This window comes from Triticum aestivum, chromosome 1D (assembly GCF_018294505.1).
Source record: "Triticum aestivum cultivar Chinese Spring chromosome 1D, IWGSC CS RefSeq v2.1, whole genome shotgun sequence".
NCBI lineage: Eukaryota > Viridiplantae > Streptophyta > Magnoliopsida > Poales > Poaceae > Triticum > Triticum aestivum.
Window position 1 is genome coordinate 9240915 of NC_057796.1, and position 27645 is coordinate 9268559.

The following is a 27645-nucleotide window of genomic DNA, read 5'->3' on the forward strand; positions in this document are numbered from 1 at the left end:
CGGGGCTGGCGGAACCTTGGACCCTGTATCAGGGAGGTGCGTTTGGACGAACGAGCTTTTGAGAATACCAGTCAAGAAGATTCAGCAATATATCGATGCAGCGCAGGAAGGGACGTTCGTTCCAGACAGAGAGAACGACGAGCTCACAATGGCCCTCGGGAATCCTGAGCACCCTGGACGGACACGAGGCACACCAGGCTCCGTTCCGTGGAAGGCTGGTTTTCCGGATGCAGGCGGTTATAAAAGCCAGGAGAGGAGGAAAAAAGTGGAGCAGATCCAAATTCAGAAGCTGCACGAAAGGGTTCAAGCGCTAGAGGAACGAGACGGCAATCGACATGCCGAAACTGCCCCCGAAGCTACACCGCCATCTCAGCGGAGAAGCAGCGTGGCTTCCACCGAGCTGCTTCAGCTGGAGCATGCGGCTCCTGCTAGCTACCCCGTGGATGCTATCACGGAGTCTCAACATTGCCACCTTATGGCGGAATGGCAGAACTTCAAAGTCAAGGCGGCTGTTGGCTCTGTTTTACCTCCTGAACCCGGCGCAACCTACTACTGCCGGCCGATTCCAGAAGGATATGCTAGGGTGATGGTGGATGAAATAATGGAGGGATTTGAGGAGCTCCAGCTTGACCACCCTACCGGTGAAGGGGAGACTCGGCTGGGTTCTGCTCTGAAGACTCCATGCCTATGGCGGAAGGAGCTCATCAAGCTTCCGAACTGGACGGCTCCGGCGAGTAAGGGCACTCCGCCTCCTCCTCCGCCTCCTCCTCCGGCGAGTGATCAGGGCACTCAGCCTCCTTCTCCGGCGCGTGGCGGCACTCCGCCTCCTTTTCCGCCAGCGCCGGCGCGCCAGAGCAGCCAGCCTCCTCCTTCTCCGCCTCGTCAGCAAGGGCGGAAGATACCCGCCGCCGCTGCGGCTGCTCCGGCGCGTCGTAGTCCTTCTCCTCCGCCTCGTAAGCAAGGAAAGAAGACAGCCGCAGCCGCTCCGTCTGCTCTGCCGACGTCTAGCAGTACAGCTGCCAGAGGCGGGAGGCAATACAGATTCGGTCCTTCTCTGAAGACTCCAGAGAAGTTACCATATGAGAGGACCGAGGAGGAAACCAGGAAGATCGTGCGAGCCGAAGTGACAAACTTCTTTGAAAGGGTGAAAGCAAAGAAACATCCACCTCCGAAGGAGAAGGTAGATCCGGTGAAAGCAAAGCGCACTCTGGCTGCCCTGACAAAACCACCAAAGTCTCCGCCGAGAGGCAACTATGAGCGCATTCTTGCAAAGACATATGCCGAAGCGGAGCAGTCGGGAAGTACTGTGAGTGATCAAAGGTTAAAAGAACGACGAGTTGGGAAAAAATTGCCCATCTCGGCGAACAAGCGAACCAATCGTGCCCCCCGCTCAAGGTGTCAAAAGACATCGTCGCTAATGATCCGAGTATGGTGCCCGGTTATAGCAATCTTGGAGATTACCAGCCCGACGATGTACATTATGAAATCATGGAGGTGGACGAACACAAATACCATTACGGGAAGCCTCTCGTCAAAGATGAAAGATCTCTAACAACGATGATGCGAAGACTACATGATTGGTACATGAAAACCTGCAGAGAGTCTGATGGGATGAATACTTTGACGCTGAGAGTTAAACCGGAGCATGACCTCGTTGGAATTGATCTGCTGAATGTTCCATTTGAGGATTTCTTCCAGTTTTACAATCAAAAGGCCCTCGATAAAACAACGATCACTTGCTACTGTATGTAAGTAGTACTACTTCTGTCATTAAGTCTCTCTATATAGGTCAGCTCTTTCATTGCATGTATTTATAATTATTCTCACTATATTATGCAGATTGAAGATCGCCGAATTGAAGAAAAGACAAATCGGTGATATTGGGTTCATTAACACAAATCTCATAGATGCATATACGGTTGAAAAACATCCCAAAAAAGCCGAGGCCAACTTGCTACAATCGTTGGTATTAAATCAAAACAAAGATATAATACTCTTTCCTTACAACTTCAAGTGAGTGTTACTGTCTTGTGCATATTCGGTTTTCCTTATTAGTCCAGGTTATGGTAATGTAATTGATGACTTATGCATGCATGCGCAGCTTCCATTATATTCTCCCTGAGATTAAGCTTGAGCAGGGAGTAGTAACCGTCTTAGACTCGAGACGAAAAGATCCCCAGGACTATGCGAACATGACTCAAATGTTCCGCGCATCTCCTAGTGATTCAAGCGCTAGTTTCATCAATACCATTTAGCATGCTTGCTTATCAGTTTGATTGACCTCTATTTCTTGTAAAGTGGTTGTGGCAGGAACCCGGAAATAATTACTGTGGATACTACGTTTGCGAGTCCATCCGCTACACGACCTGTGAGCGGGGCTACACTGAAGAACAATATGAAGTGCGTAAGCAATAATATTCACAATTTTATTTTATTACCATCATTTGTGTTGAGTTTCATTTATTCATATATATATGTATTGACCCCCTTCTTCAAATTAGATGTTTCGGAAGCGGGATGAACTCCTAGCACCAGATCGTATGCGAGGAATTCAAGAGGAATTGGCGGCATTCTTCCTTGACCACGTGATCGCTGAAAACGGAGAATACTATGTGGACCCTGTGTTCCTACAATTTAATTAGGAGATTGTATTGTAAGAGATAATTACTGTATATATGTAGCCGGTAGTGTCGGATAGATATACGAGAACTTGTTGTTCGACCAATATCTCGGAGAAGGAGAGGTGGTCGATATCACTTCTCTCTGTATGCATATGTTCATGACGATCTTCTGTTTCCTTCATTTGATTACTAGCTAGCGTGTCTACTCCTCTCCATACGTATATAGTACGTAGCGTCGACCAAGCACGGAGATAAGAGAGGAAACTTCTCTCTATTAATTAGCTAGCTAACACAATATATGAAACACCTAAATTAACCCCCCAAAACCCCAAAACCACCCCCTTTAAAAAAAAACAAAAACTCAGCTCCTGCCAGCTGCTGACGCGTGGATGCCTATTGGTCCCGGTTGGTGACACCAACCGGGACAAAAGGCTGCCTTTTGTCCCGGTTGGTGTCACCAACCGGGACCAAAGGCCCCCCTGCCTGGCCTGGCAGCAGCGGCCACGTGGAGGACCTTCTGTCCCGGTTCGTGTAAGAACCGGGACTAAAGGGTTAGGGCTTTAGTAACGACCCTTTAGTCCCGGTTCGAGAACCGGGACAAAAGGCCCTTACAAACCGGGGTAAAAGCCCCTTTTCCTACTAGTGATCGGAGATGATCACGGGGGAAGGATGGAACATGTGTTTGTGTGTGTGTGTGTGTGTGTGTGTGGGGGGGGGGGTGGTCTATAGTATTGAGGGGGAGGAAATTGCACAAACCACTAAGTATTGGGGTGGATTTTGCAAAGGACACTTACTCTTCGTTTTTTTTGTGTGTGCATAAAACAACATCTATTGACGTAATTCGTTGTAGCTATCTCTAATCTATCATTTCAACGCCATTGACATGATTCCTGATGGGTGGGTTTTGCTTGTAAGTGCACATGTGACAAATAAAGGGGCCACATCAGCTGACCAACAATCAATTTTTTTCAAAATTAAATGTTTTTGAAAATCCAAAAAAATCACTAATCATATATGTACTGTTTTTTTTTCTATGCATGATTTTGTGTCTGGTCGCTGACCTGGCTGGTCGCCTGGACACAAGGGGGCATTTGAGGAGCAGAACTCTAGATGCTCTATCTCCATGCACAGCGCGGCAGCGTCCGTTCCCAGCGCTTGTACGGTGGGAACCTTGGTGATATCTTCCTCACTCTCGTTGTTCTGTGATGCCCTGCCGCACGCTGATGCCGTAGCCATCTTCACGTTTTTTTGAATGAAAAACGGGAATAGTCAGATACAAAGGAGGAGAAGGCGATGGGTGGCGTTGCTCCCATCCGTCCACACATTTTAAGCGTAACCTAACGGAAGATACCCAGCAGCAAACAAGGACCGAGCACTTGGCCTTATTCTTCTACTGGTTATCACAAATTCACAGCCAATCCATCCACACGTGATAATATTGTCAATGGAGATGATCAATGCTGAGGGTTGGCAAGTCCCGACGTCGACATGACATGAGAGGACAAACAATAAGTCTTCTCTTACGACTTTTCTCTATGACTAGTAGCTTTTGCTATCGCCTTGGACCCGTATAAGTAACAAGGCATGCATCTCATTTCCATCTCATCAGGCATGCATTGGCCGCACGCATACGCGCTCTGTCTGAGATAGCCAAGCCAAAGCACAAGCTCGCTCCCTCGAAATTAAACCAGTCCCGTCCTTTCAAGCATGAGGCCTCAGGTGCTGCTCCTCGCGTTGGCCATCGTCGCCGTCCTCGCAGCTCTGCCCCTTGCACATGGCCAAGGTAACGGACTCTTCTTTCTTTCTCCATCCATTTCGCCGTGTCAAAATGGCTTCTTTCTTCATCCATTTCCTTGTGACAGAATCGCTTCCATTTTCCTCCTCGCCGAGTAAGTCATCAGTTGTACTCCCTCCCGTTGCTAAATATAAGTCCTTTTAAAGATTTCTATATGAACTACATACGGATGTATATAAATGTATTTTTGATGTAGATTCAGTCATTTTGGTCCATATGTAGTTTATATTGAAATCTTTAAAAAGATTTATATTTAGAAACAGAGGGAGTAGCAGTTTAGTGACACTGGGTTGTTACATGTCTGCAGGGGCGAGCCCGTGGCCGTGCTGCGACAAGTGCGGTGTGTGTACCAAGTCCATCCCGCCGCAGTGCAGGTGCCAGGACGTGACGCCGACCGGGTGCAACTCAGCTTGCAAGAGCTGCGTCAGGTCCACCGCCGGCTTCCAGTGCGCGGACAGCATCACCAACTTCTGCCAGCGCCGCTGCACGGCGGCGGCGTGATTCACGGCGGCTCATTTCCTGTTGTTGCTTGCCTGAATAATGCCCGTGCCTTTACTTTTCTCTCACTCGTTCGGAGCTCCCTCTGGATGCATCTTGGTCTGGATGGATGCAGAGAAGAAATGAGCGTTTGATGCTTCCTCGTCGTTTTTTACTACGTCTGAAATAAATAAAGAGCATATTCTATGCTCAAAATCTTCTTGGTTGAATGTTCGGGGTTAAGTATTTCTCTGAGTAAAATGCATCTATGGTCACTGTACTTGTCTCATCTAGTGACTTTGGTCACTGTATTCAAGAATATGGTCATTAAATAAGACTTTTGATGATTATATGGTCACTGACTCATTGTGGAGCTCCGTATTTTGTTTGTGTTGACTAGTCAAACTGATTACGTGCCAAATAATGCAGCCCACATGAACCCTTCCAACTAATTAAACTTGCCTCCGCCCCTCCGCGATTTTCAGCTGGGTGGGGCCAACCCTCGCCATTAATCCAATCACGATTTGCCACTTCAAATCTACCTTGTAATAAGCCCGTGAAGGTCCATCGATGTAGCAAAGCTCGGATGCCACCTGTCGTTGTATGGAAGAGTCAAATTAAGAAAGAGGGAAAAAAGATATGAGAACTGGGAGAGCACCTCTGAAGTTCAAGCAGCTACTAAATATTGTAATTCATAGTAGAAGAGATTCAGTCATGTCACACCCAACATTAAATATACTCAATGCATAAGAATGACAATACTGCTCTCAGGACTGGTGCTTAAAATGAGAAGGTGATGACTCAACAATAAAAGTAAATAACATAAATTTAAATAGATAGAGGCTTCGCAGAGGGAAGCATGGATTTACAGAGGTGCCAAAGCTCGAAACTTAAAACAAGATGAATACATTTCGACAGCTATGCTTCCTGTCACCGTCATGACCGAGGATTTTTAATATCTTCCATGCTAAACACATTATCGGCGGTTCCCAAGCGAAAAGGTAAATTTTACTCCCCTCCAACCATAAAACACAAGCCATGGTTAGCCGAATTCACGGGTGGCCTCCAAACAATCAACCTTTCAGGGGAGCTTGTTTTATTATATATTTTTTCTTTATTTTGATTATAGGATTGAGCATTTCAATTACCAGCCTTTCTTGTGCAATGACAAGTGAATAAACACCCATCGTGAGAATAACCCGCTCTGCATCTTATCAGGAAATGAGAAATCTCCCTTCAAGCAGCTACATAAACCTGGCCCCCCTTCTGACCGAATTGATAATGACTCTAGGTGGCTTAGATCAACAATTGCTCAACATAACTCCTGGCCATTTTCCTTAGTGACGCCAGTCACTCCCAAATCGCGCAGCCGAACGAGCCGCTTTATGTCCTTTACAACATCCTTTCCCCATCGCCCAATGTTCATAACTCCCAGTGTGCGCATGGCTTCCAGTTTCCTCATTCCTCTTGGCACTAGAACACTACTTAGTTCCAGGCACATTAACGCAACAGGGAATATGGAGCAGCAAGAATAAGTGCATATAGCTCGGCACCTCAGGGCATCATCATCACAAAGGCAGTACACAACATGCTATACAACATCCCACCATCAAGAAAAATAGCTTGCATGGCCCGTTCTTCAATACCTTTGTCCAGTGAGGCATGCTCATCCTTCGGCATCATCCCAGCATGAAGATTATTTAGCTTCTGAACCTTGATGGTTGTGTTTTGCACCATCATTATTTTGGTATCTCGAATGTCTAGTGTCTCAAGCTATCTCAGGTTACCCAATGAATTTGGAAGGTGTACAATATGAGCACATTCTCTTAGAGAAAGGTATCTTAGGTGAATAAATTTCCCAATATGCTTAAGGTGATGACCATGTAGACCTGTTGCGTCCTCCAAGTCTAGCACTCGTAGCAATCTCATCTTTTCAGAAATGAAAATGGACTTCCACTTTTCAAAACATGTTATTGAACGGAGACGGGACATGTCCACTATACTCTCAAACTCAGTATTATTTCCTTCCCAGATACTGCTTATAGCCAGGTGGCGCACCGTGGCCTGACTATTTGAGCTGCAATCCTCGAGTGTAAAAACAAGATTTTCTTGCATTAACTTTGAGACACAAATTTCATGGATAAGATTGTGGACTTGGCAGGAATCAATTCCTTTTATACTTTGAATTGATTGTTGAGATGGTAGGATCATACTCATGCTTATAAGTTCCCTGCAGTAGATGTCTGCTATTTCATCTGCAGACCTGCCGCGCAACTCCCTCGAGTAACCCTCTGCAGTCCACCGACATGCCAAGCGGCCCCATCCAATCTTGTAATCTTCAGGAAAGATGGGCATATAAAGGAAGTAAGACTTGAGGTGATAAGGTAAACCATCCTAGCTGCGCATAAGGACAGTTCCAATGGTCCCAAGCTCTGGATTCATCTCCAACTCAACGCTGATATGATCATTTAATTTTCTCCATTCCAAAGATGTTTTTGGTTGGTTCGATAAGAAGCCACCTATGGTGACTATTGCAAGGGGGAGTCGACCGCACCTTCCTAGAATCAATTCTGTCTGTTCAATTAGATCTGGATATTGCAGATCCAAGTCAGTAGTCACCTTGAATACATGAAATTCATGCGGTCTAATTATTTAGTACTATGGAAGTTAAGCCAGATTGGGAACATTATTTCAATATACTTATTGATTTAGCAATATGAAAATCATGAAGAGTACATTTGCTTCCATGTTGTTCAAAGTAACTGAGCAAGTGAAGCAATCAAATTGGCATATACCGGTATGCCAGGATATCGCTAATGCTGGGAGGCATATTTGCAAAACCTATTATCGGGAATAGTGAACTACATTTTGGTTGCAATGCTTGAATTACTACGAGTATAGACCATGGTTGTAGCATGGCCAAAACTGGAGAGAACTGACATGTGTAGATCATGTCACGCTCAAAATAGAGCTGATCATTTAGGTTGAACAACTAGGAGGATGAAAAAATACCGAGGACGCAAAAATATAACTGTGACACGTTAACAAAAACATGATAAAATTTTGTAATTAAGTAGTACATGTTTAGTGAAGAAACATGATAACACTTTGTAATTAAGTACCTTTTAAGTGAAGAGATCGCACTAGTAGAAAAATGGCCTATTGTCCCGGTTGGTAAGGGCCTTTTGTCCCGGTTTTTGAACCGGGACTAAAGGGTCGTTACTAATGCCCTAACCCTTTAGTTCCGGTTCTTACACGAACCGGGATAGATGGGCCTCCACGTGGCCGGTGCGGCGAGCCCAGGCAGGAGGGCCTTTGGTCCCGGTTGGTGGCACTAATCGGGACCAATAGGCATCCATGCGTCAGCATTTCAGGGGCTGGGGTTTTTGTTTTTTTTTTGAAGGGGGGGGGGGGGGTTGGGGGTTTTGCGAGGTTAATTTAGGTGTTTCATATATTGTGTTAGCTAGCTAATTAATAGAGAGAAGTGTCCTCTCTTATCTCCGTGCTTGGTCGACGCTACGTACTATATACGTATGGAGAGGACTAGACACGCTAGCTAGTAAGCAAATGAAGGAAACAGAAGATCGTCATGAACATATGCATACAGAGAGAAGTGATATCGACCACCTCTCCTTCTCCGAGAGATTGGTCGAACACCAAGTTCTCGTATATCTATTCAACACTAATTATCTCTTACAATATAATCTCCTAATTAAATTGTAAGAACACAGGGTCCACATAGTATTCTCCGTTTTCAGCGATCACGTGGTCAAGGAAGAATGCCGCCAATTCCTCTTGAATTGCTCGCATACGATTTGGTGCTAGGAGTTCATCCCGCATCCGAAATTTGAAGAAGGGGGTCAATACATATATATATATGAATAAATGAAACTCAACACAAATGATGGTAATAAAATAAAATTATGAATATTATTGCTTACGCACTTCATATTGTTCGTCAGAGTAGCCCCGCTCACAGGTCGTGTAGCTGATGGACTCGCAAACGTAGTATCCACAGTAATTATTCCCGGGTTCCTGCCACAACCACTTTACAAGAAATAGAGGTCAATCAAACTGATAAGCAAGCATGCTAAATGGTATTGATGAAACTAGCACATGAATCACTAGGAGATGCGCGGAACATGCTACTATAGTACTTACTTTCGGGTGTCTAAATTGCAGCTTCTTCGGCAGTCCCGGAGCTTTTTTGGTGAATTTTCTCCAAACCCTGCCAGACAAAGAAAACAATTACTTGATATCAGGAAATAAACAAAGTTGCTGCTATGGTGGATAATGATCGATTTAACTTACTTCTCGAGCATTTGAGTCATGTCCGCATATTCTTGGGGATCTTTTCGTCTAGGAGAATATAGTGGAAGCTGCGCACGCATGCATAAGTCATCAATTACATTACTATAACTTGGACTAATAAGGGAAACCGAATATGCACGAGACAGTAACACTCACTTGAAGTTGTAAGGAAAGAGTATTATATCTTTGTTTTCATTTATTTCCAACGATCGTAGCAAGTTGGCCTCGGTATTTTTTGCATGATATTTAACCTCAGTTGCATCTATGAGATTTGTGTTAATGAACCCAATACCACCGATTTGTCTTTTCTTCAATTCGGTGATCTTCAATCTGCATAATATAGTGAGGATAATTATAAATACATGCAATGAAAGAGCTGACCTATATAGAGAGACTTAATGACAGAAGTAGTACTACTTACAGACAGTAGCAAGTGATCGTTGATTTATCGAGGGCCTTTTGATTGAAAAACTAGAAGAACTCCTCAAATGGAACATTCAACAGTTCAATTCCAACGAGGTCATGCTCCTCTTTAACTCTCAGAGTCAAAGTATTCCTCCCCCCAGACTCTCTGCAGGTTTTCATGTATCAATCATGTAATCTTCGCATCATCGTTGTTAGAGATCTTTCATCTTTGACGAGAGGCTTCCCGTAATGGTATTTGTGTTCGTCCACCTCCAAGAAATCATAATGTACATCGTCGGGCAGGTAATCTCCAAGATTGCTATAACCGGGCACCATCCTCGGATCATTAGCGACGATGTCGCTAGACACCTTGAGCGGGGGGCACGATTGGTTCGCTTGTTCGCGGAGCTGGGGAATTTTTTTCCCAGCTCGTCGTTCTTTTAACCTTTGATCACTGACAGTACTTCCCGACCGCTCCGCTTCGGCAAATGTCTTTGCAATAATGCGCTCATAGTTGCCTCTCGACGGAGACTTTGGTGGTCTTGTCAGGGCAGCCAGAGTGCGCTTCGCTTTCACCGGATCTACCTTCTCCTCCGGAGGTGGATGTTTCTTTGCTTTCACCCCTTCAAAGAAGTTCCTCACTTCGGCTCGCACGATCTTCGTGGTTTCCTCCTCGGTCCTCTCGTATGGTAACATCTCTGGAGTCTTCAGAGAAGGACCCAATCTGTATTGCCTCCCGCCTCTGGCTGTACTGCTAGACGCCGGCAGAGCAGACGGAGCGGCTGCGGCTGTCTTCTTTCCTTGCTTACGAGGCGGAGGAGAACGACTACGACGCGCCGGAGCAGCCGGGGCGGCGGCGGGTCTCTTCCGCCCTTGCTAACGAGGCGGAGAAGGAGGAGGCTGGCTGCTCTAGAACGCGTGGCGCAGGCGGCGAAGGAGGCGGAGTGCCGCCACGCGCCGGAGAAGGAGGCTGGGTGCCCTGATCACTCGCCGGAGGAGGAGGCGGAGTGCCCTTACTCGCCGGAGGCGTCCAGTTCGGAAGGTTGATGAGCTCCTTCCGCCATAGGCATGGAGTCTTCAGAGCAGAACCCAGCCGAGTCTCCCCTTCACCGGTAGGGTGGTCAAGCTGGAGGTCCTCAAATCCCTCCGTTATTTCGTCCACCGTCACCCTAGCATGTCCTTCTGGAATCGGACGACAGTGAAAAGTTGCGCCGGGTTCAGGAGGTCGAACAGAGCCGACAGCCGCCTTGACTTTGAAGTTCTGCCATTGCGTCATAAGGTGGCAATGTTGAGACTCCGAGATAGCATCCACGGGGTAGCTACCAGGAGCCGTCAAGACATGCTCCGGCTGAAGCAGCTTGGTAGCTTCGGGGGTAGTTTCGGCATGTCGATTGCCGTCTCGTTCCTCTAGCGCTTGAACCCTTTCGTGCAGCTTCTGAATTTGGGTCTGCTCCACTTTTTTCCTCCTCTCCTGGCTTTTGTAACCGCCTGCGTCCGGAAAACCAGCCTTCCACGGAACGGAGCCTGGCGTGCCTCGTGTCCGTCTAGGGTGCTCAGGATTCCCGAGGGCCATTATGAGCTCGTCGTTCTCTCTGTCTGGACCGAACGTCCCTTGCTGCGCTGCTCGATATAGTGCTGAAGCCTCTTGACTGGTATTCTCAAAAGCTCGTCCGTCCAAACGCACCTCCCTGATACAGGGTCCAATTTTCCGCCAGCCCCGAAGAACCAAGTCCGGCAACGGTCTGGCCAGTTCATTGTTTGTGGTTCGATCCCTTTATCAAGCAGATCATTCTCAGCCTTGACCCACTTAGGCCGGGCTTTGAGGTAGCCACCTGACCCCGTGCGATGGTGAAGCTTCTTCTTCGCAGCATTCTTCTTGTTTGTCGCTGACATCTTCTTACTCTTTTCCGATGTCTTGTGGGCCACAAATGCGGGCTAGTGATCTCTGATCTTCTTATACCGGCCGATGAATTCTGGTGTCTCTTCTTTGTCGACAAACGTTTTCAGCTCATTCTTCCACCTCCTGAATAGGTCTGCCATCTTCTTAAGAGCATGAGACTTGATTAATTGCTCTTTAACTGGCTTCTCTGGATCCTCCTCTGGCGGTAGGGTGAAATTTGCCTTCAGCTCAGTCCAAAGATCATTTTTCTGCATATCATTGACATAAGACACCTCAGGGTCTTCCTTCTTAGGCTTATACCATTGGCGGATGCTGATTGGGATCTTGTCCCTAACAAGAACCCCGCACTGAGCAGCAAATGCTTCCTTTGTCCGGATGGGTTCAATCGGTTGGCCCTCGCGTGCGATTGCTGTGATCTCAAACCTTTCATCCGAGAGCAACTTTCTCTTCGGGCCTCGTCTCTTTACCGAAGTTGTGCTCGATCCGGAGGGCTAGAAAAAAGAAGAAAGACGAGAGTTAATTAATATGTGTACATACCAAAACAATGAATGCATCAATTAGCTAGTCAGCACAGGCTTAACTAATATATTTACCTGGCCGGACTCTGTTTGGTCACCGGAGCCATCACCACGGGCTCCTTCTTGCACCAGCATTGGGTCACCGGAGCCATCATAATCATGTCTTTCCTCCTCCACTCTTCGATCACCATAGCCTGCTTCTTCACCATGTTCTTCCAGACCATCATTGTCGTTAAGATACGAAAAGACATCACCTCCGGCTAAGATTATGTCCCCCAACACCTCTTCTGCTTCCTCGTCTCGTCCGTGCTCCATTGTTTCTGCAAATATTACAACATGACAATTATTACACAAACATGACAGCAGGTGGATATATTAGTGCAAACGTAGACCTAGCTTATTCCGGGTTTGGGGTGGCCTCGGCAACGCTTCAAGGGTAGGGGCGCGGCGGGAGGGGGTAGGAGACCGACATCGTTTTTTTCTAGGGTTTGGGTGTCCTCGAGAGTTTTGGTCGAGCGAGAGAGCCGGGGGGTGCTCCCGTGGTATAAGTTATCACGGTCGAGAGGGGGTGCTCACTTTTCTAAAAATCTAACTTTTGCATATATGAACATATATACATAGAGAACATACATACATATATACACTTTTCTAAACATGAAGCAGGTGGATATATTAGTGGCAAACGTAGACCTAGCTTCTCCCGGGTTTGGGGTGGCCTCGGCAACGCTTCACGTTTGTCTAGCTAGTGTCAAAGGATTCAACAAAACCCCTTGGCATTCCTCGACCCTCGACCCCTCGACGACCCTCGCACCTCGAACCCTCGAAGACCCTCGACCCCTCGGTGACCCTCGACCCTCCGCTCTAGTTCCCGACCCGCGACCGCTCGGCGATCCTCGACACCCTCATTCCCGATAAAAAAGAAGAAGAAAAAAAAAGAGGAGAAGAAGAAGGAATAGAGTAGTGCAAGATTTCTTTTTTTTCTTCTTCTTCCTCTTCTTATTTTTTCCGACGTCCCCCCTCATGTCATGTCCGACGCCCCCCCCCCCCGCCTCATGTAATGTCCGACGTCCCCCCTCACTTTAACAAAGAACTACCTTAAAAAAAGACTTGCTTCGCCGCGGGTGCTCGATCGGTGCGACGTGGACTCGGTGGAAACACTTTATGAAAATGCGGTGGTGGCCGGGCCGGGCGGTTTTCTTTTCCTTCTTCATTTTTTCCTTTGTTTTTTCTTATATGTTTGTTTTCGTTTTCACTCTACATTTTCGTACATATGAAAAAAATAAAGTTTCTATATAAAAGTGCACAATTTTTATGAACAAATTACAACATCTAAATTAACTACACATCAAAATAAATATTACTACACATCTGAAATTTTCCTAATCTTAAAACTAAACTAAACATAAACTAAAATAATCTAAAAAACATGTAAAAACATGTAAAAACATCTAAGGGCAGGGGCGGAGGGGCACCGCGGAGGGGCCGGCGCCGGCGCCGGCGTGGCGGGGCGCAGGGGCGCGGGAGTAGGCTGGTGCTCACAGGGGGCGGCGGGGCACGGTGGAGCAGGGGCGACGGCGACGGCAGAGGGCGGCGACGGCGACTCGGAGGAGCAGGGGCGTCGGGGCAGAGGGCGAAAGCGGCGGCGGCAGCGACGTTGAGCAGCCTGACCGCATCCGTGGCGGCGGCGACGGCGACATCGAGCAGCCTGACGGCGTCGGTGGCGGCGGCGACGGCAACGTGAAGCAGGGGCGTCGGGCGGCGATGGAGAGGAGGAGCAGGGGCGTCGGGGGTGAAGAAGTGATGGATTTGGTCGAAACTACTAAGTGCTTGCCTATATATCCAGGGCATTGGTACCGGTTCGTGGCACCAACCGGGACCAATGACCCCTTTAGTCCCGGTTTGTGCCACCAACCGGGACCAAAGGCCTCTTTTCAGCAGCCCAAAGGGCGGGAAGCGGCGGCCTTTGGTCCCGGTTGGTGGCACCAACCGGGACTAAAGGGGGGGCATTGGTCCCGGTTGGTGCCACCAACCGGGACAAAGGCCCCCTTTAGTCCCGGTTGGTGCCACCAACTGGGACGAAAAGCCCTGCACAGCGGCGTGGTAGTGGGAGTTTAGTCCCACCTGCTAGCTGAGAGAGAGCCGCACCTGTTTATAATGTGCGGTGCATCTGAGCTGTCAAGCTCCTCTCTAAAGCAGGCTTACGGGCCTAACCTCTCTGTACATTCCTATGGGCCTACTGGGCCTTCTGCGGGCCTGAATCCTGGCCCATGGATGGGTTTCTAGTCATAGTCAGGCCGTGGTGGCCCAGTAGGTGGCATAATTTTTATTTTTTGCCTATTTTTTTATTTTTTGCTTTATTTATTTTGTTTTGTTTCTACTTACAACAAAAACTTATTTATTTTATTTTATTTTGTTTCTAATTACTTATTTATTTTACTTTATGATAATTCTTTTTGCTATTAAAGTTTCTAACAAAAAAAGTTCTTTATGAAAATTCTTTTTGCTTTCAATGATTTTGAACAGAAAATACTTCGATAATTTTAGTTGCATCAATTTTATATAATTTTAGTTTCAATAATACTAGAGGTTGCTTATAATGTTTTGAAGAGAAAATACTTTGATAATGTTAGTTTCATAAATTTTATTTATGTTATTAAAGTTTTTTTTTCTACTTATATATTTTATTAAAGTTTATATTATTTTGTTTCTAATTACTTATTTATTTTATTTGTTATTTTTCATGCACCATTTTTCATGCATTTACTGATTATTTTGAGCTGTAAGACCCTAAAATTGAAAAACATTTCAAATGAACTCTGAAAAGGTTGAAAGTTGGCATGGTATCATCATTTCATCCACATAGCATGTGCAAGAAAGTTGAGAGGGTTACGACAAAAACTGGATGCACTTCGTGTACAAAACGGACAATCTCTTTCGAAGTATCAGGATTTCATACGGAAACTCGTCTGTTACAAAGGGATTTCATTTTTAAAACTTATTTGAACTCCTGACTTTTTGTGTGTCCAAAATGCACCTTTCAAAGCCACATCATCAATTTTCAACCCTTTCTGACTTCATTTGTTATTTTTTATGCATTTATTGATTATTTTGAGCTATAAGACCCTGAAATTGAAAAGCATTTCAAATGAACTCTGAAAAGGTTGAAAGTTGGCATGGTATCATCATTTCATCCACATAGCATGTGCAAGAAAGTTGAGAGGGTTACAACAAAAACTGGATGCACTTCGTGTACAAAATGGACAATGGTATCATACTAGTCTGTTACAAAGTTGGCATGGTATCATCATAATAGTTGCGGGAGAAAGTCTTCACTTTTTCTTCGCTTGTGTCATTTGCTTATTGCGCCGTAACCATGGATAATCTTCATCGTTTATCAGGATGATTGGGTCAGCCTTGACTTTGAAGGGAGGAGTTTCATGAAACTTTTCATAATCTTCAAACATGTCTGTCTTGCCCTCCACTCCCACAATGTCCCTTTTTCCTGAAAGAACTATGTGGCGCTTTGGCTCATCGTATGATGTATTCGTTTCCTTATCTTTTCTTTTTCTCGGTCTGGTAGACATGTCCTTCACATAGATAACCTGTGCCACATCATTGGCTAGGACGAACGGTTCGTCAGTGTACCCAAGATTGTTCAGATTCACTGTTGTCATTCCGTACTATGGGTCTACCTGTACCCCGCCTCCTGACTGATTGACCCATTTGCACTTAAACAAAGGGACCTTAAATCATGTCCGTAGTCAAGTTCCCATATGTCCATTATGTAACCATAATATGTGTCCTTTCCCCTCTCAGTTGTTGCATCAAAGTGGACACCGCTGTTTTGGTTGGTGCTCTTTTGATTTTGGGCGATCGTGTAAAATGTATTCCCATTTATCTCGTATCCTTTGTAAGTCAATACAGTCGAAGATGGTCCCCTGGACAACGAGTACAACTCATCACAAACAGTGGTGTCAGCTCTGAGACGTGTTTCCAACCAACTGCTGAAAGTCCTGATGTGTCCACATGTAATCCAGTCGTCACACTACTCTGGGTGTTTGGAGCGCAGACTGTTCTTGTGTTCATCGACATACGGGGTCACCAAGGTAGAGTTCTGTAGAACTGTGTAGTGTGCTTGAGACCAAGAATGCCCGTCCCTGCATATTATTGAGTCCGCTCATAGCGTGCCTTTTCCAGCCAGTCTCCCCTTATACCGCGATTTAGGGAGACCTATCTTCTTAAGGCCAGGAATGAAGTCAACACAAAACCCAATGACATCCTCTGTTTGATGGCCCATGGAGATGCTTCCTTCTGGCCTAGCGCGGTTACAGACATATTTCTTTAGGACTCCCATGAACCTCTCAAAGGGGAACATATTGTGTAGAAATACGGGCCCCAGAATTATAATCTCGTCGACTAGATGAACTAGGACATGCGTCATGATATTGAAGAAGGATGATGGGAACACTAGCTCGAAACTGACAAGACATTGCGCCACATCACTCCTTAGCCTTGGTATGATTTCTGGATCGATCACCTTGTGAGAGATTGCACTGAGGAATGCACATAGCTTCACAATGGCTAATCGGACGTTTTCCGGTAGAAGCCCCCTCAATGCAACCGGAAGCAGTTGCGTCATAATCACGTGGCAGTCATGAGACTTTAGATTCTGGAACTTTTTCTCTGGCATATTTATTATTCCCTTTATATTCGACGAGAAGCCAGTCGGGACCTTCATACTGAGCAGGCATTCAAAGAAGATTTCTTTCTTTTGTTTCGTCAGAGCGTAGCTGGCAGGACCTTCATACTGCTTCGGAGGCATGCCGTCTTTTTGGTGCAAACGTTGGAGGTCCTCCCGTGCCTCAGGAGTATCTTTTGTCTTCCCATACATGCCCAAGAGGTTCTTCGTCACGTGCATCACGTCGATTGAAGAGCGGACCTCTAGGTTTTTCCATTAGTGTAGGTCCCAAAATATAGATTTCTTCTTCCACATGGGTGCCTGTCCCTTAGCGTCATTCGGAACAGCTAGTCCGCCGGGACCCTTTCCAAAGATTACGTGTAAATCATTGACCATAGCAAGTACGTGATCACCGGTACGCATGGCGGGCTTCTTCCGGTGATCTGCCTCGCCTTTGAAATGCTTGCCTTTCTTTCGACATTGATGGTTGGTCGAAAGAAATCGACGATGGCCCAGGTACACATTCTTCCTGCATTTGTCCAGGTACATACTTTTAGTGTCATCTAAACAGTGTGGGCATGCGTGGTATCCCTTGTTTGTCTGTCCTGAAAGGTTACTGAGAGCGGGCCAATCATTGATGGTTACAAACAGCAACGCGTGCAGGTTAAATTCCTCATGTTTGTGCTCATCCCACGTACGTACACCGTTTCCATTCCACAGCTGTAAAAGTTCTTCAACTAATGGCCTTAGGTACACATCAATGTCGTTGCCGGGTTGCTTAGGGCCTTGGATGAGAACTGGCATCATAATGAACTTCCGCTTCATGCACATCCAAGGAGGAAGGTTATACATACATAGAGTCACGGGCCAGGTGCTGTGATTGCTGCTCTGCTCCCCGAAAGGATTAATGCCATCCGCGCTTAAACCAAACCATACGTTCCTTGGGTCACCCGCAAACTCAGCCCAGTACTTTCTCTCAATTTTTCTCCACTGCGACCCATCAGCGGGTGCTCTCAACTTCCTGTCTTTCTTACGGTCCTCACTGTGCCATCGCATCAACTTGGCATGCTCTTCGTTTCTGAACAGACGTATCAACCGTGGTATTATAGGAGCATACCACATCACCTTCACAGGAACCCTCTTCCTGGGAGGCTCGCCGTTAACATCACCAGGGTCATCTCGTCTGATCTTATACTGCAATGCACCGCATACCGGGCATGCGTTCAGATCCTTGTACGCACCGCGGTACTGGATGCAGTCATTAGGGCATGCATGTATCTTCTGCACCTCCAATCATAGAGGGCATACGACCTTCTTTGTTGCGTATGTACTGTCGGGCAATTCGTTATCCTTTGAAAGCTTCTTCTTCAATATTTTCAATAGCTTCTCAAATCCTTTGTCAGGCACAGCATTCTCTGCCTTCCACTGCAGCAATCCCAATACGGTACCGAGCTTTGTGTTGCCATCTTCGCAATTGGGGTACAACCCTTTTTTGTGATCCTCTAACATGCGATCGAACTTCAGCTTCTCCTTTTGACTTTCGCATTGCGTCCTTGCATCGACTATGACCCGGCGGAGATCATCATCATCGGGCACTGGTTCCTCTTGATCTTCAGCAGCTTCCCCCGTTGCAGCATCATTGGGCACATCGGCTGGTTCCTCTTGATCTTGAGCAGCTTCCCCCATTGCAGCATCATCGTATTCAGGGGGCACATAGTTGTCATCGTCCTCTTCTTCTTCGCCGTCTTCCATCATAACCCCTATTTCTCCGTGCCTCGTCCAAACATTATAGTGTGGCATGAAACCCTTGTAAAGCAGGTGGGTGTGAAGGATTTTCCGGTCAGAGTAAGACTTCGTATTCCCACATTTAGGGCATGGACAACACATAAAACCATTCTGCTTGTTTGCCTCAGCCACTTCGAGAAAATCATGCACGCCCTTAATGTACTCGGAGGTGTGTCTGTCACCGTACATCCATTGCCGGTTCATCTGCGTGCATTATATATAATTAAGTGTGTCAAAAACCATTACAGAACATCATGAATAGATAATTAAGTGACCAAATTAATAGAAGTTCATCATCACATTAAAACCAAAGTACATACATAGTTCTCATCTAACAACATATAGCTCTCCAGAGCATCTAATTAATTAAACCATACATATAGCTCAATGCGAAAACAAATGCGATCATAATCGCAACCAAGGTAACAATTGATCCAACGGCATAATGATACCAAGCCTCGGTATGAATGGCATATTTTCTAATCTTTCTAATCTTCAAGCGCATTGCATCCATCTTGATCTTGTGATCATTGACGACATCCGCAACATGCAACTCCAATATCATCTTCTCCTCCTCAATTTTTTTTATTTTTTCCTTCAAGAAATTGTTTTCTTCTTCAACTAAATTTAACCTCTCGACAATAGGGTCGGTTGGAATTTCTGGTTCACATACCTCCTAGATAAATAAAATCTATGTCACGTTGGTCGGCATAATTTTCATAAACAATAAATGAACCAATAGTTATAAAGATAATATATACCACATCCGAATCATAGACAGGACAAGGGCCGACGGGGGCGGATACCAAAACCATCGCACTATATAATAACAAGCAATACAATAGTAAGAAAATTAGACAAGTATCTATCTAAAGTAAGAATTTTTTTTCTTTCAGAAAGAAGATAAGAACAAGAGGCTCACCACGGTGGTGCCGGCGACGAGATCGGCGCGGGCGATCGACGGCGGTGAAGACGGGAATGGGACGTGACGGGCCGCTAAACCTAGACAAATCTCGAGGAAAATGGAGCTTTGAGGTCGAGCTTCGAGAGGAGAAAGCTTAACTAGTGTGGCTCGGGCATTTCATCGAACACCTCATGTGCATAGGAGGTGAGCTAGAGCACCACAAAGCCCTCCCCTCGCCGGCCAGAGAAAAACAGAGCACTGGAGTGCTCTGCTCGCGGGCGAGGGGTATATATAGGCACCCCATTGGTCCCGTTCGTCCCACCAACCGGGACCAAAGTGGCCAGATGAACCGGGATCAATGCCCCCACGAGGCCCGGCAGGCCCCTGGCCTCACGAACCGGGACCAGTGCCCCCATTGGTCCCGGTTCTGGACTGAACCGGGACTAATGGGCTGACCCGGCCTGAACCAAAGCCCTCTTTTCTACTAGTCACGTGCATCATTGTGTTCTAGATCTTTGAGCATGTATATATTTTCCTCTCTCTGTGAACAAAGTTTAGCAATATTTTCTTCCCTTGTGGTGACAATGATCTGACTTGTATATTCCATTATGTGGGAAATTGGTATTATCATGTTCCACTCTGAAGTAGAAGAAAAATCATCAGCAACAATTAAGCACCTCTTGGTTTCTATAAGCCTTTTCATCTCCTTCATCAGTTCTGCGAGTGGCATCAATAGTAATGTGTTCTTTGTGCTGCCCAGGATACCCGCCACGTCCGTCTTTTCAGAAGATTCTCTTTCCAGTTGCATAACTAAGCTCCTAAGAAGGCCTTCAAGATTGGAACGACTGTAGCATTTTCATTTCTTCTTAAAAAAAGTGCCTTTGGATGCAAGAATTGCCTTTCCTTGATATTGAACATAATGCATAAGAGGATCCATAAAGAACCATAGAGTTTTCCGAGAAAAACCAGGATACATTATCCCAAAATGTTCCATCTTCCTAGGAAAGTGGATTGGTTCCAGAAAAGTTCCAGAACATGCTAATGGTAAGCAAGAAGATTGTTTACGAAAAAACAAAAAAAAAATCATATTCTGATACATAAGAGTTATATAGGAATCGAAGTAGTCTTTTATTTTCTTTTTGAAAAAAAATGGATTTCATTGAAGTAATAAAACTATTCCAATTAGAATAGTAGTTGAGAAAGAATCGCAATAAATGCAAAGATGGAACATCTTGGATACGGTATTGAAAGAGTTGAAGCATAACAGTCAAGCAAGCACGCTTTTCAAACATGGCACTAAGTTCTTGGTTTTGGTAGATATGTTTGACTAGAGTGGTTTTTCCTAGACCGCCCATTTCCCACACAGTGATCACCTGAAATTCCTGGGTAGGTTGATCTGCAATTAGCTTGATAATCTTAACTTTTTCCTTCTCTCGCCCAACAAGGTTAGATTCTTCCAAAGCAGTCCCATCTTCCTGATGCGGGTGAAGCTGTTCTTTAATGTATATTTTCCATTTGCACCCTTGGATTGGTCTTCCGATATTCCGATGGTGGGCACCGTAGGATTGTTATCTGTACTGGTAATGGCACAGTGTGTGCTTGATTCTGCCTTAGTTAAATATGTTCCATCTTGAGAGACCTTTGCACAAGCGAGCAATGTTTATCCATGTTGAGAAGGCTATACATGAATGAATGTAAAATGATTCTAAATAATAGTCTATAAAAAGGACTGAAATAGTTAAAACACAACTTTCTTGTTCGCACCCAAACTGAATTTTGTTCCGCCCTGTTTCCTGAAGAAACGAGAATCTAAGATACAAGGATGTGCAGGTATACACAGGTTACTACTCAATAGGAGTGTGCATTCAGTTTGCAAAAAGCTAACCTAGAATATGATTATTATTTTTGATGATCATCTTTTACGTAGCGTTGTATATTTTTGTACGGTTTTAAGAATTCAGATATTAGAGATGTGAATGCGAAAGCCACCAAATGAGACGTGCCCGTTCAGGGCGTGTGAACCCGCCCGAATGCATTCCCGGACGTTTGAGGGTCCGGATTTGCCCAGCAACATGCTCTTAAAAGACACGTGGTGGCGAGATCTCTCTCAATCTCCCCACTTTCTCTGTCTCACGCTTGATAAGAGAGAGACACAAGAAACACACGTGGTGAGGCCCCATTCTTGTTTGTCACGACCCTCACACAGATCTCTCTCGATCTTACCTCAAAGAAGATAAAAAGAGGACAGTGACAAACGCGGTGGGCTGCTGAGCCGCCCAATAATCAATCAATCGATCCCCACAGCTGCTCTGCTCTCCACCGCGTAAGCAGGAGCAATGGTCCCGCTGCCATCTCCGCCGCAGCTGTGCGTCCTGGAGAGCGCCGTCGTAGCGCCCCCGCCCGCGCCGGAGACCTCCCTCCCGCTCACCTTCTTCGACGTCTACTGGCTCAACTCCCCGCCGGTCGAGCGCGTCTTCCTCTACCGCCTCACCCCCGGCACCGGCCACGACGCCGTCCCCTCGGCCATCCTCTCAACCCTCAGGTCCTCGCTTTCCCAAGCCCTTCGTGCCTACTTCCCGCTCGCCGGCCGCCTGCGCCTCACTCCCGGCAGTGCTGACCGCTACGAGCTCCACTACCAGCCCGGCGACGGCGTCGCCTTCACCGTCGCCGAGTACGCCGTCGACGTCGACGAGCTTGCCGCCGACGGGCCAAGGGAGGTCGCCAGGATCTTGCCGCTCGTGCCGCCTCTCTCGACGGGGGTTGGCCCGGTGCTCGCCCTGCAGGCCACCGTGCTCCGGGGCGGCCTCGCCATCGGCATCTCCCTGCACCATGCCGCCTGCGATGGCGCCTCCTCCACGCGCTTCCTACAAGCCTGGGCCGCCGCAAGCACCGGCGCCGGCGCGCCTCCTCCCCCGGTCATCGACAGAGGTTTGATGACCAAGGACCCCAGTTTCAGCCACATCTACGACATCTATGTCGGAGATCTCACGAGCACCGAGGAGATGGAGTATGTCGAGTTTTCGAGCGACAAGCTCCTCGCCACCTTCACGCTCTCCAAGGAGGACATCCAGCGCGTCAAGGATGTCGTCGCCGCCGCGGCCGGCGAGGCGGGCGCGCCGCTGCCGCGATGCTCCTCGCTCGTCGCCACCTTCGGCCTCATCTGGTCCTGCTACCAGCGAGCCAAAGACGACGACGAAGCAAGCAGTGGTGACCCGACCTACATCCTCTTCCCCATCGACCACCGCCCGCGGATGAAGCCCGACCCCGTCCCGGACGAGTACCTCGGCAACTGCATCGGCGCCGCCCTGCACGCCGCGCCCAAGGACCAGCTCGCGGCGGCCGACGCCGGTGGCATCCTCGTCGCGTGCACGGCTGTGGCCGCGGCCATCGAGGAGGCGATGGGCCACACCACGTCGCCCGAGAAGATGGGGTCGTGGCCGAAGAAGATTCTAGAGGCCGTCGCGACTGGTGGCGGTGTTCTGAGCGTGGCGGGGTCACCCAGGTTTCGGGTCTACGACGTCGATTTCGGGTTTGGGCGGCCGGCCAAGGTGGAGATCGTGTCAGTGGCGAGGACCGGCGCGATGGCCTTGGCGGAGAGCCGCCGGAGCAGCTCCGGCGGCGTCATGGAGGTGGGCATATCTCTGCCGCCGGCTGGCATGCAGAGGTTCCGAAAGTGCTTCGACGATGCCATTTCGTGGCTTCATCACCATTAGACAAGCTAGTGATATGCTTCAGTTCATGTTTTGTGCCGGCAATCATCTAAATGTATGCGTAATTGGAGTCTTGATATGTATTGTAAATTTGTAATCGGTATTTTCTATTTAACCAGCAACAAAAAACAAATTTATCCATGTGTTTTGCCAAAGGGCATTATATTGATCTTAAAATGACATCAATCACATGCAATCTATGCAACGGCACAACCAACCGCTTACGCCAAAAAATTGATATATTGAGAAAGCACATCGTCAGAGAAGATAAATAGAAGAAAGAGAAACAAAGAAAGTCTCACACAACCAACCGCTTGCAATAGACCAACAACAACGCTGTCCATCGTCAGTGGGGATTTGCTACGCCTACGAAATGGTAGGTTAGGTAATAATGTTTCATAGGTGTAGCATTTTTTGGCGTCTGTGACAACAGGACTACTAAAAATGTTCTCCTAAGACAGGAAAGGTAATGGTGCTCCTCCAGCGTCACTGTCGCGGGATCCAACCATATTGCAGCTCAGATCTCAGTACACCTACCACGTTCTCATGTTTGCTACTTAGCTTGGTCGATTGATCTTTGTTACTGCAAATGGTCCATTGGTCTTGATGATTATCCTAGTGTTGCAAAATTAAAGCTGTTGACGCTGTGCATGTCCCTTCCTACAAGAATTAAGAAATGGAGGAGAGTCAATGAATAGCCACCAGAAAGTAGATAGCAGCCTCCCCATTATTAGTCGGAGTAAGAATGGCCATGTACGTCTAAATTAGTGGTGGTAACCAGTAATTAATTGACGACGTCTAAAAAATGTTAGCAGCGACAAGTGATCATGTCACATCCGAAGAAGCGTACTAAACGTTGTGCCTCATGCTACTATATAGTTAGTGCAGATGTAATAGGAGTAGATATGTTAGGGTAGGAAGCTTATACTCCTTCCTTCGGTTTTTCTTGTCAAGAAAGAAAAGAAAAACCTTAGCCATCTATGATTAGTGGGTGTTGATCTGTTCGGTGGACTTGGTACCAGATTGTGGTACGACCGTCCTCACGTTCTTGTAATGTCAAACAACCCTAATTGTCCACTAAGGTTTTCGACAATTGGGTAGCCAATTTCAACAACCGTGTTGATCCAAACGATCATACAACACGTTGCCATTTTCACTGTCATGGTGTTCATTTTTCTACGACATTTAATTTAATGTCGACATTGCTAGCTATAGCATATTCATGTTATCATGTATATCATGTTACCTTGGTCCGACTAATGTTTATGATTCTACTCCCTTCATTCCAATCAATACTGCACTTACGCATTTCAAAATTAAACTTTGACCGTAAATTAGACCACCAAATGTGTGATATATGTTACAAAAGTTATGTGGTTGAATTTGTATTTAAAAGTAGTTTTCAATGGCATAATGTTTAAGTCAAATTCAAAATGAATTTTGAGATGCATGTGCACCTTATTTATTAAAAAAGAGGGAATACTGTTTGTGATGTTTAATTCTCATACCGGCATATGTCTCCATGCTTGTTTTCTTAGCAGGGAAAAATCCTTTAATTAATTAACGGAACAAATACAGTCGACGTATATAGATGCAGAGATTTCCTGCTAGAAATTTTCAAGGCACACGGTCGTGCGTCCTTGTTCTCTCCGTATCTTAGTTAGTACATGACTCACAACATTTGTGCAACAATGTAGCTTCTCTACCTAAACATTTGTTTTCAGACTAAGTTCATGAATTATTGTTTTTATGTGTTTTTCTATTATTTTCTCTTTATTTTAGTTGTTGATTTTTTTTCTTTTGTGTGTATATCTGGGATGTTGCCTGAGTGCAAATATATACTTGTAAATATTATAAAACAAATGCAAAATTGTACTATTATATGATTTAGGGTCTACGACGTCGATTTCGGGTTTGGGCGGCCGGTCAAGGTGGAGATCGTGTCCGTGGCGAGGACCGGCGCGATGGCTTTGGCGGAGAGCCGCCGGAGCAGCGCCGGCGGCGTCATGGAGGTGGGCATATCTCTGCCGCTGGCTTGCATGCAGAGGTTCCGAAAGTGCTTTGACGATGCCGTTTCGTGGCTTCATCACCATTAGACAAGCTAGTGATATACTCACTCTCTTCCGAATTACTACTTGTCTTAGATTAGCATGATATTGATGTATCTAGACACGTTTTAGTTCGTAGTTGGCCAAATCTAAGAGAAGTAGTAATATGTAACGGTGGTAATACTTGAATTCATCTTTTGTGCCGGCAATCATCTAAATATATGCATGCTTGGAGTCTTGATATATATTGTAAATTTGTAATCGATATTTGCTACTCCCTCGGTCGCATAATGTATGATGTTCTTTGACACTACACTAATGTTAAAAACGTCTTACATCATCAGATGAAGAGAGTAGTATTTAACTAAAAACTAACTACAAATTTGAGATCACTCAATTCTTAAGAAGAGTAGAGAGGCCCAGGCGGGGGCGATGTGGCCGGACCTTGTCGGAGATGGGGACGCCGTCGCGGCTATCGCAAGCGAGGACCATGGTTCACAAGTTCGTGAGGAATTTGTTTCCGTTATCGCTTGGATTAGACATGCAGCGAGCCGGAGCATGGGACGATGCATCGGAGCTGAAAGAGAGGAAGAAGGTCGACCGTTCAGGCTGGGGGAGCTCATTGGTTTATATTTAACGCTACATGAGGACGAAGATGGACCACAATCGTCGCATTTTAATCCAATACCTAGAAAAGTCGACGGAGCATATATAATCATTATAAAATGGAGGAAGTAATATAGTCATCGATGGCGGTAGCCCTTTTAGCACATGTGTTTTGACAAAGGGCGTTTTATTGATATTAAAATGACATCAATTAATCGCGATCTATGCTACCGCAAACCAACCGCCTACCGAAAAAATTGATACTCCCTCCGTATAAGACCTTTTAGAGATTTCACTATGGACTAAATACGGATGTATATAGAAATACTTTAAAATCTAGATACACACATTTTCCTTCGTATGTAGTCTATAGTGAAATCTTTAAAAGGTCTTATATTTAGGAAGAGAAGAAGCATATTGAGAAAGCACATCGTCAGAGAAGATAAATAGAAGAAAGAGAAACAAAGGAAGTTTCACACAACCAACCGCTTGCATGCAATAGACCAACATCAACGCTGTCCATCGTCAATGGGGATTTGCTACGCCTATGATTGGTAGGTTAGGTAATAATGTTTCCTAGGTGTAGCATTCTTTGCCGTCTGTGACAACAGGACTACTAAAAATGTTCTCCTAAGACAGGAAAGGTAATGATGCTCCTCCAGCGTCATTGTCGCGGGATCCAACCGCATGCCAGATCTCAGTACACCTACCAAGGTTCTCATGTTAGCTTGGTCGACTGATCTTTGTTACCTTTACTGTTAGTAGATGTTCAATACTGCAAATGGTCCATATTGGTCTTGATGATTATCCTAGTGTTAGGTCAGTGTTGCAAAATGCTGTTGACGCTGTGCATGTGCCCTCCTACAACAATTAAGATGATGAATTTAGTCAATGAATAGCCACCAGAAAGTAGATAGCTGCCTCTCCATTCACTAGTAGAAAAAGGGTCAAATGTCAAGCACATTAGTACCGGTTTGCTTTTAAGCCGGCACTAATATGTGCATTAGTGCCGGTTTCGACGGCTAGCCGGTCGCTTTCATTAGTACCGGTTTGTGGCCGACCTTTAGCACCGGTTCGTGCCACGGACCGGTACTAAAATGAGTGGTGGCAGGATGTTGTCAGTCCGGGGCCCCTCCAGCACCTTTAGTACCGGTTCGTGGTACGAACCGATGCTAAAGGTCGTCCTACATAAACCCTTCGTCCACCCGAGCTCGCTCTGTTCTTCCCCTTTCCCCTCTCCTCTCTGTTCTTCCCCTCTTCCTCTCGAGCTCATCACACATTTTGCCCAAAAATTGTCAAGATTTGAAGGCCCCCATCCATTCAAATGATCACAAAGGTTAGCAACTTTGTCCTTTCATCTCTCATTGCTAGATTAGCTCTTGCAATGCTTTGTATAGTGATTAATTTATGAGTTTAGTAATTTGGGAGGAAATATATGTGCTAGTATTTGATTTATATGCAATTTGAGGTCAAAAATAACACTTAGTTTGCATATGTAGGTGTGGTTTACTTAGTGCCTTCTAAATCTCCGTCGTAACCACAGTCGATCGCCCGCACCGTTCCGTCGCCGGCACCACCTGATGGTGAGCCTCTTGTTCATGAATGTTTTACATTACCAAATTGATGTTTGTGTGATTTGGATATATATTTACTCGTATAATTATCTTACCCGTACGTTGTTTGTTATACATAGTGCCATGGTTTTGATATCCGTCCCCGTCGGCCCTCGTCCTTGTTATGATTCGGATGTGGTATATTCTCTTGTAAAACTAGTTGTTGCATTTCGTGTTTATGACAAATTATGCCCATCAAGTTGACATAGATATTTTTGTCTAGGAGGTTTGTGAACCGGAAATTCCAACCGACCCTATTGTCGAGAGGTTAAAT

The 27645-nt window shown here is 46.0% G+C and overlaps 2 protein-coding genes across 2 annotated transcripts; both read left to right on the plus strand.

Moving 5' to 3' along the window:
• The first annotated feature begins 4240 nt into the window (after positions 1-4240).
• LOC123162537 (Bowman-Birk type trypsin inhibitor-like) lies at positions 4241-5204 on the plus strand. The gene is made up of 2 exons (XM_044580318.1): positions 4241-4404; positions 4724-5204. The coding sequence occupies exons 1-2, from the start codon at positions 4329-4331 to the stop codon at positions 4915-4917; spliced, it is 270 nt and encodes an 89-aa protein (XP_044436253.1). The 5' UTR covers positions 4241-4328; the 3' UTR covers positions 4918-5204.
• A 16439-nt stretch (positions 5205-21643) lies between these two features.
• Positions 21644-23273, plus strand: LOC123179880 (malonyl-coenzyme A:anthocyanin 3-O-glucoside-6''-O-malonyltransferase-like). The gene has a single exon (XM_044591777.1). It carries the CDS (start codon positions 21731-21733, stop codon positions 23105-23107), a length of 1377 nt encoding a protein of 458 aa, XP_044447712.1. The 5' UTR covers positions 21644-21730; the 3' UTR covers positions 23108-23273.
• The last annotated feature ends 4372 nt before the right edge of the window (positions 23274-27645 follow it).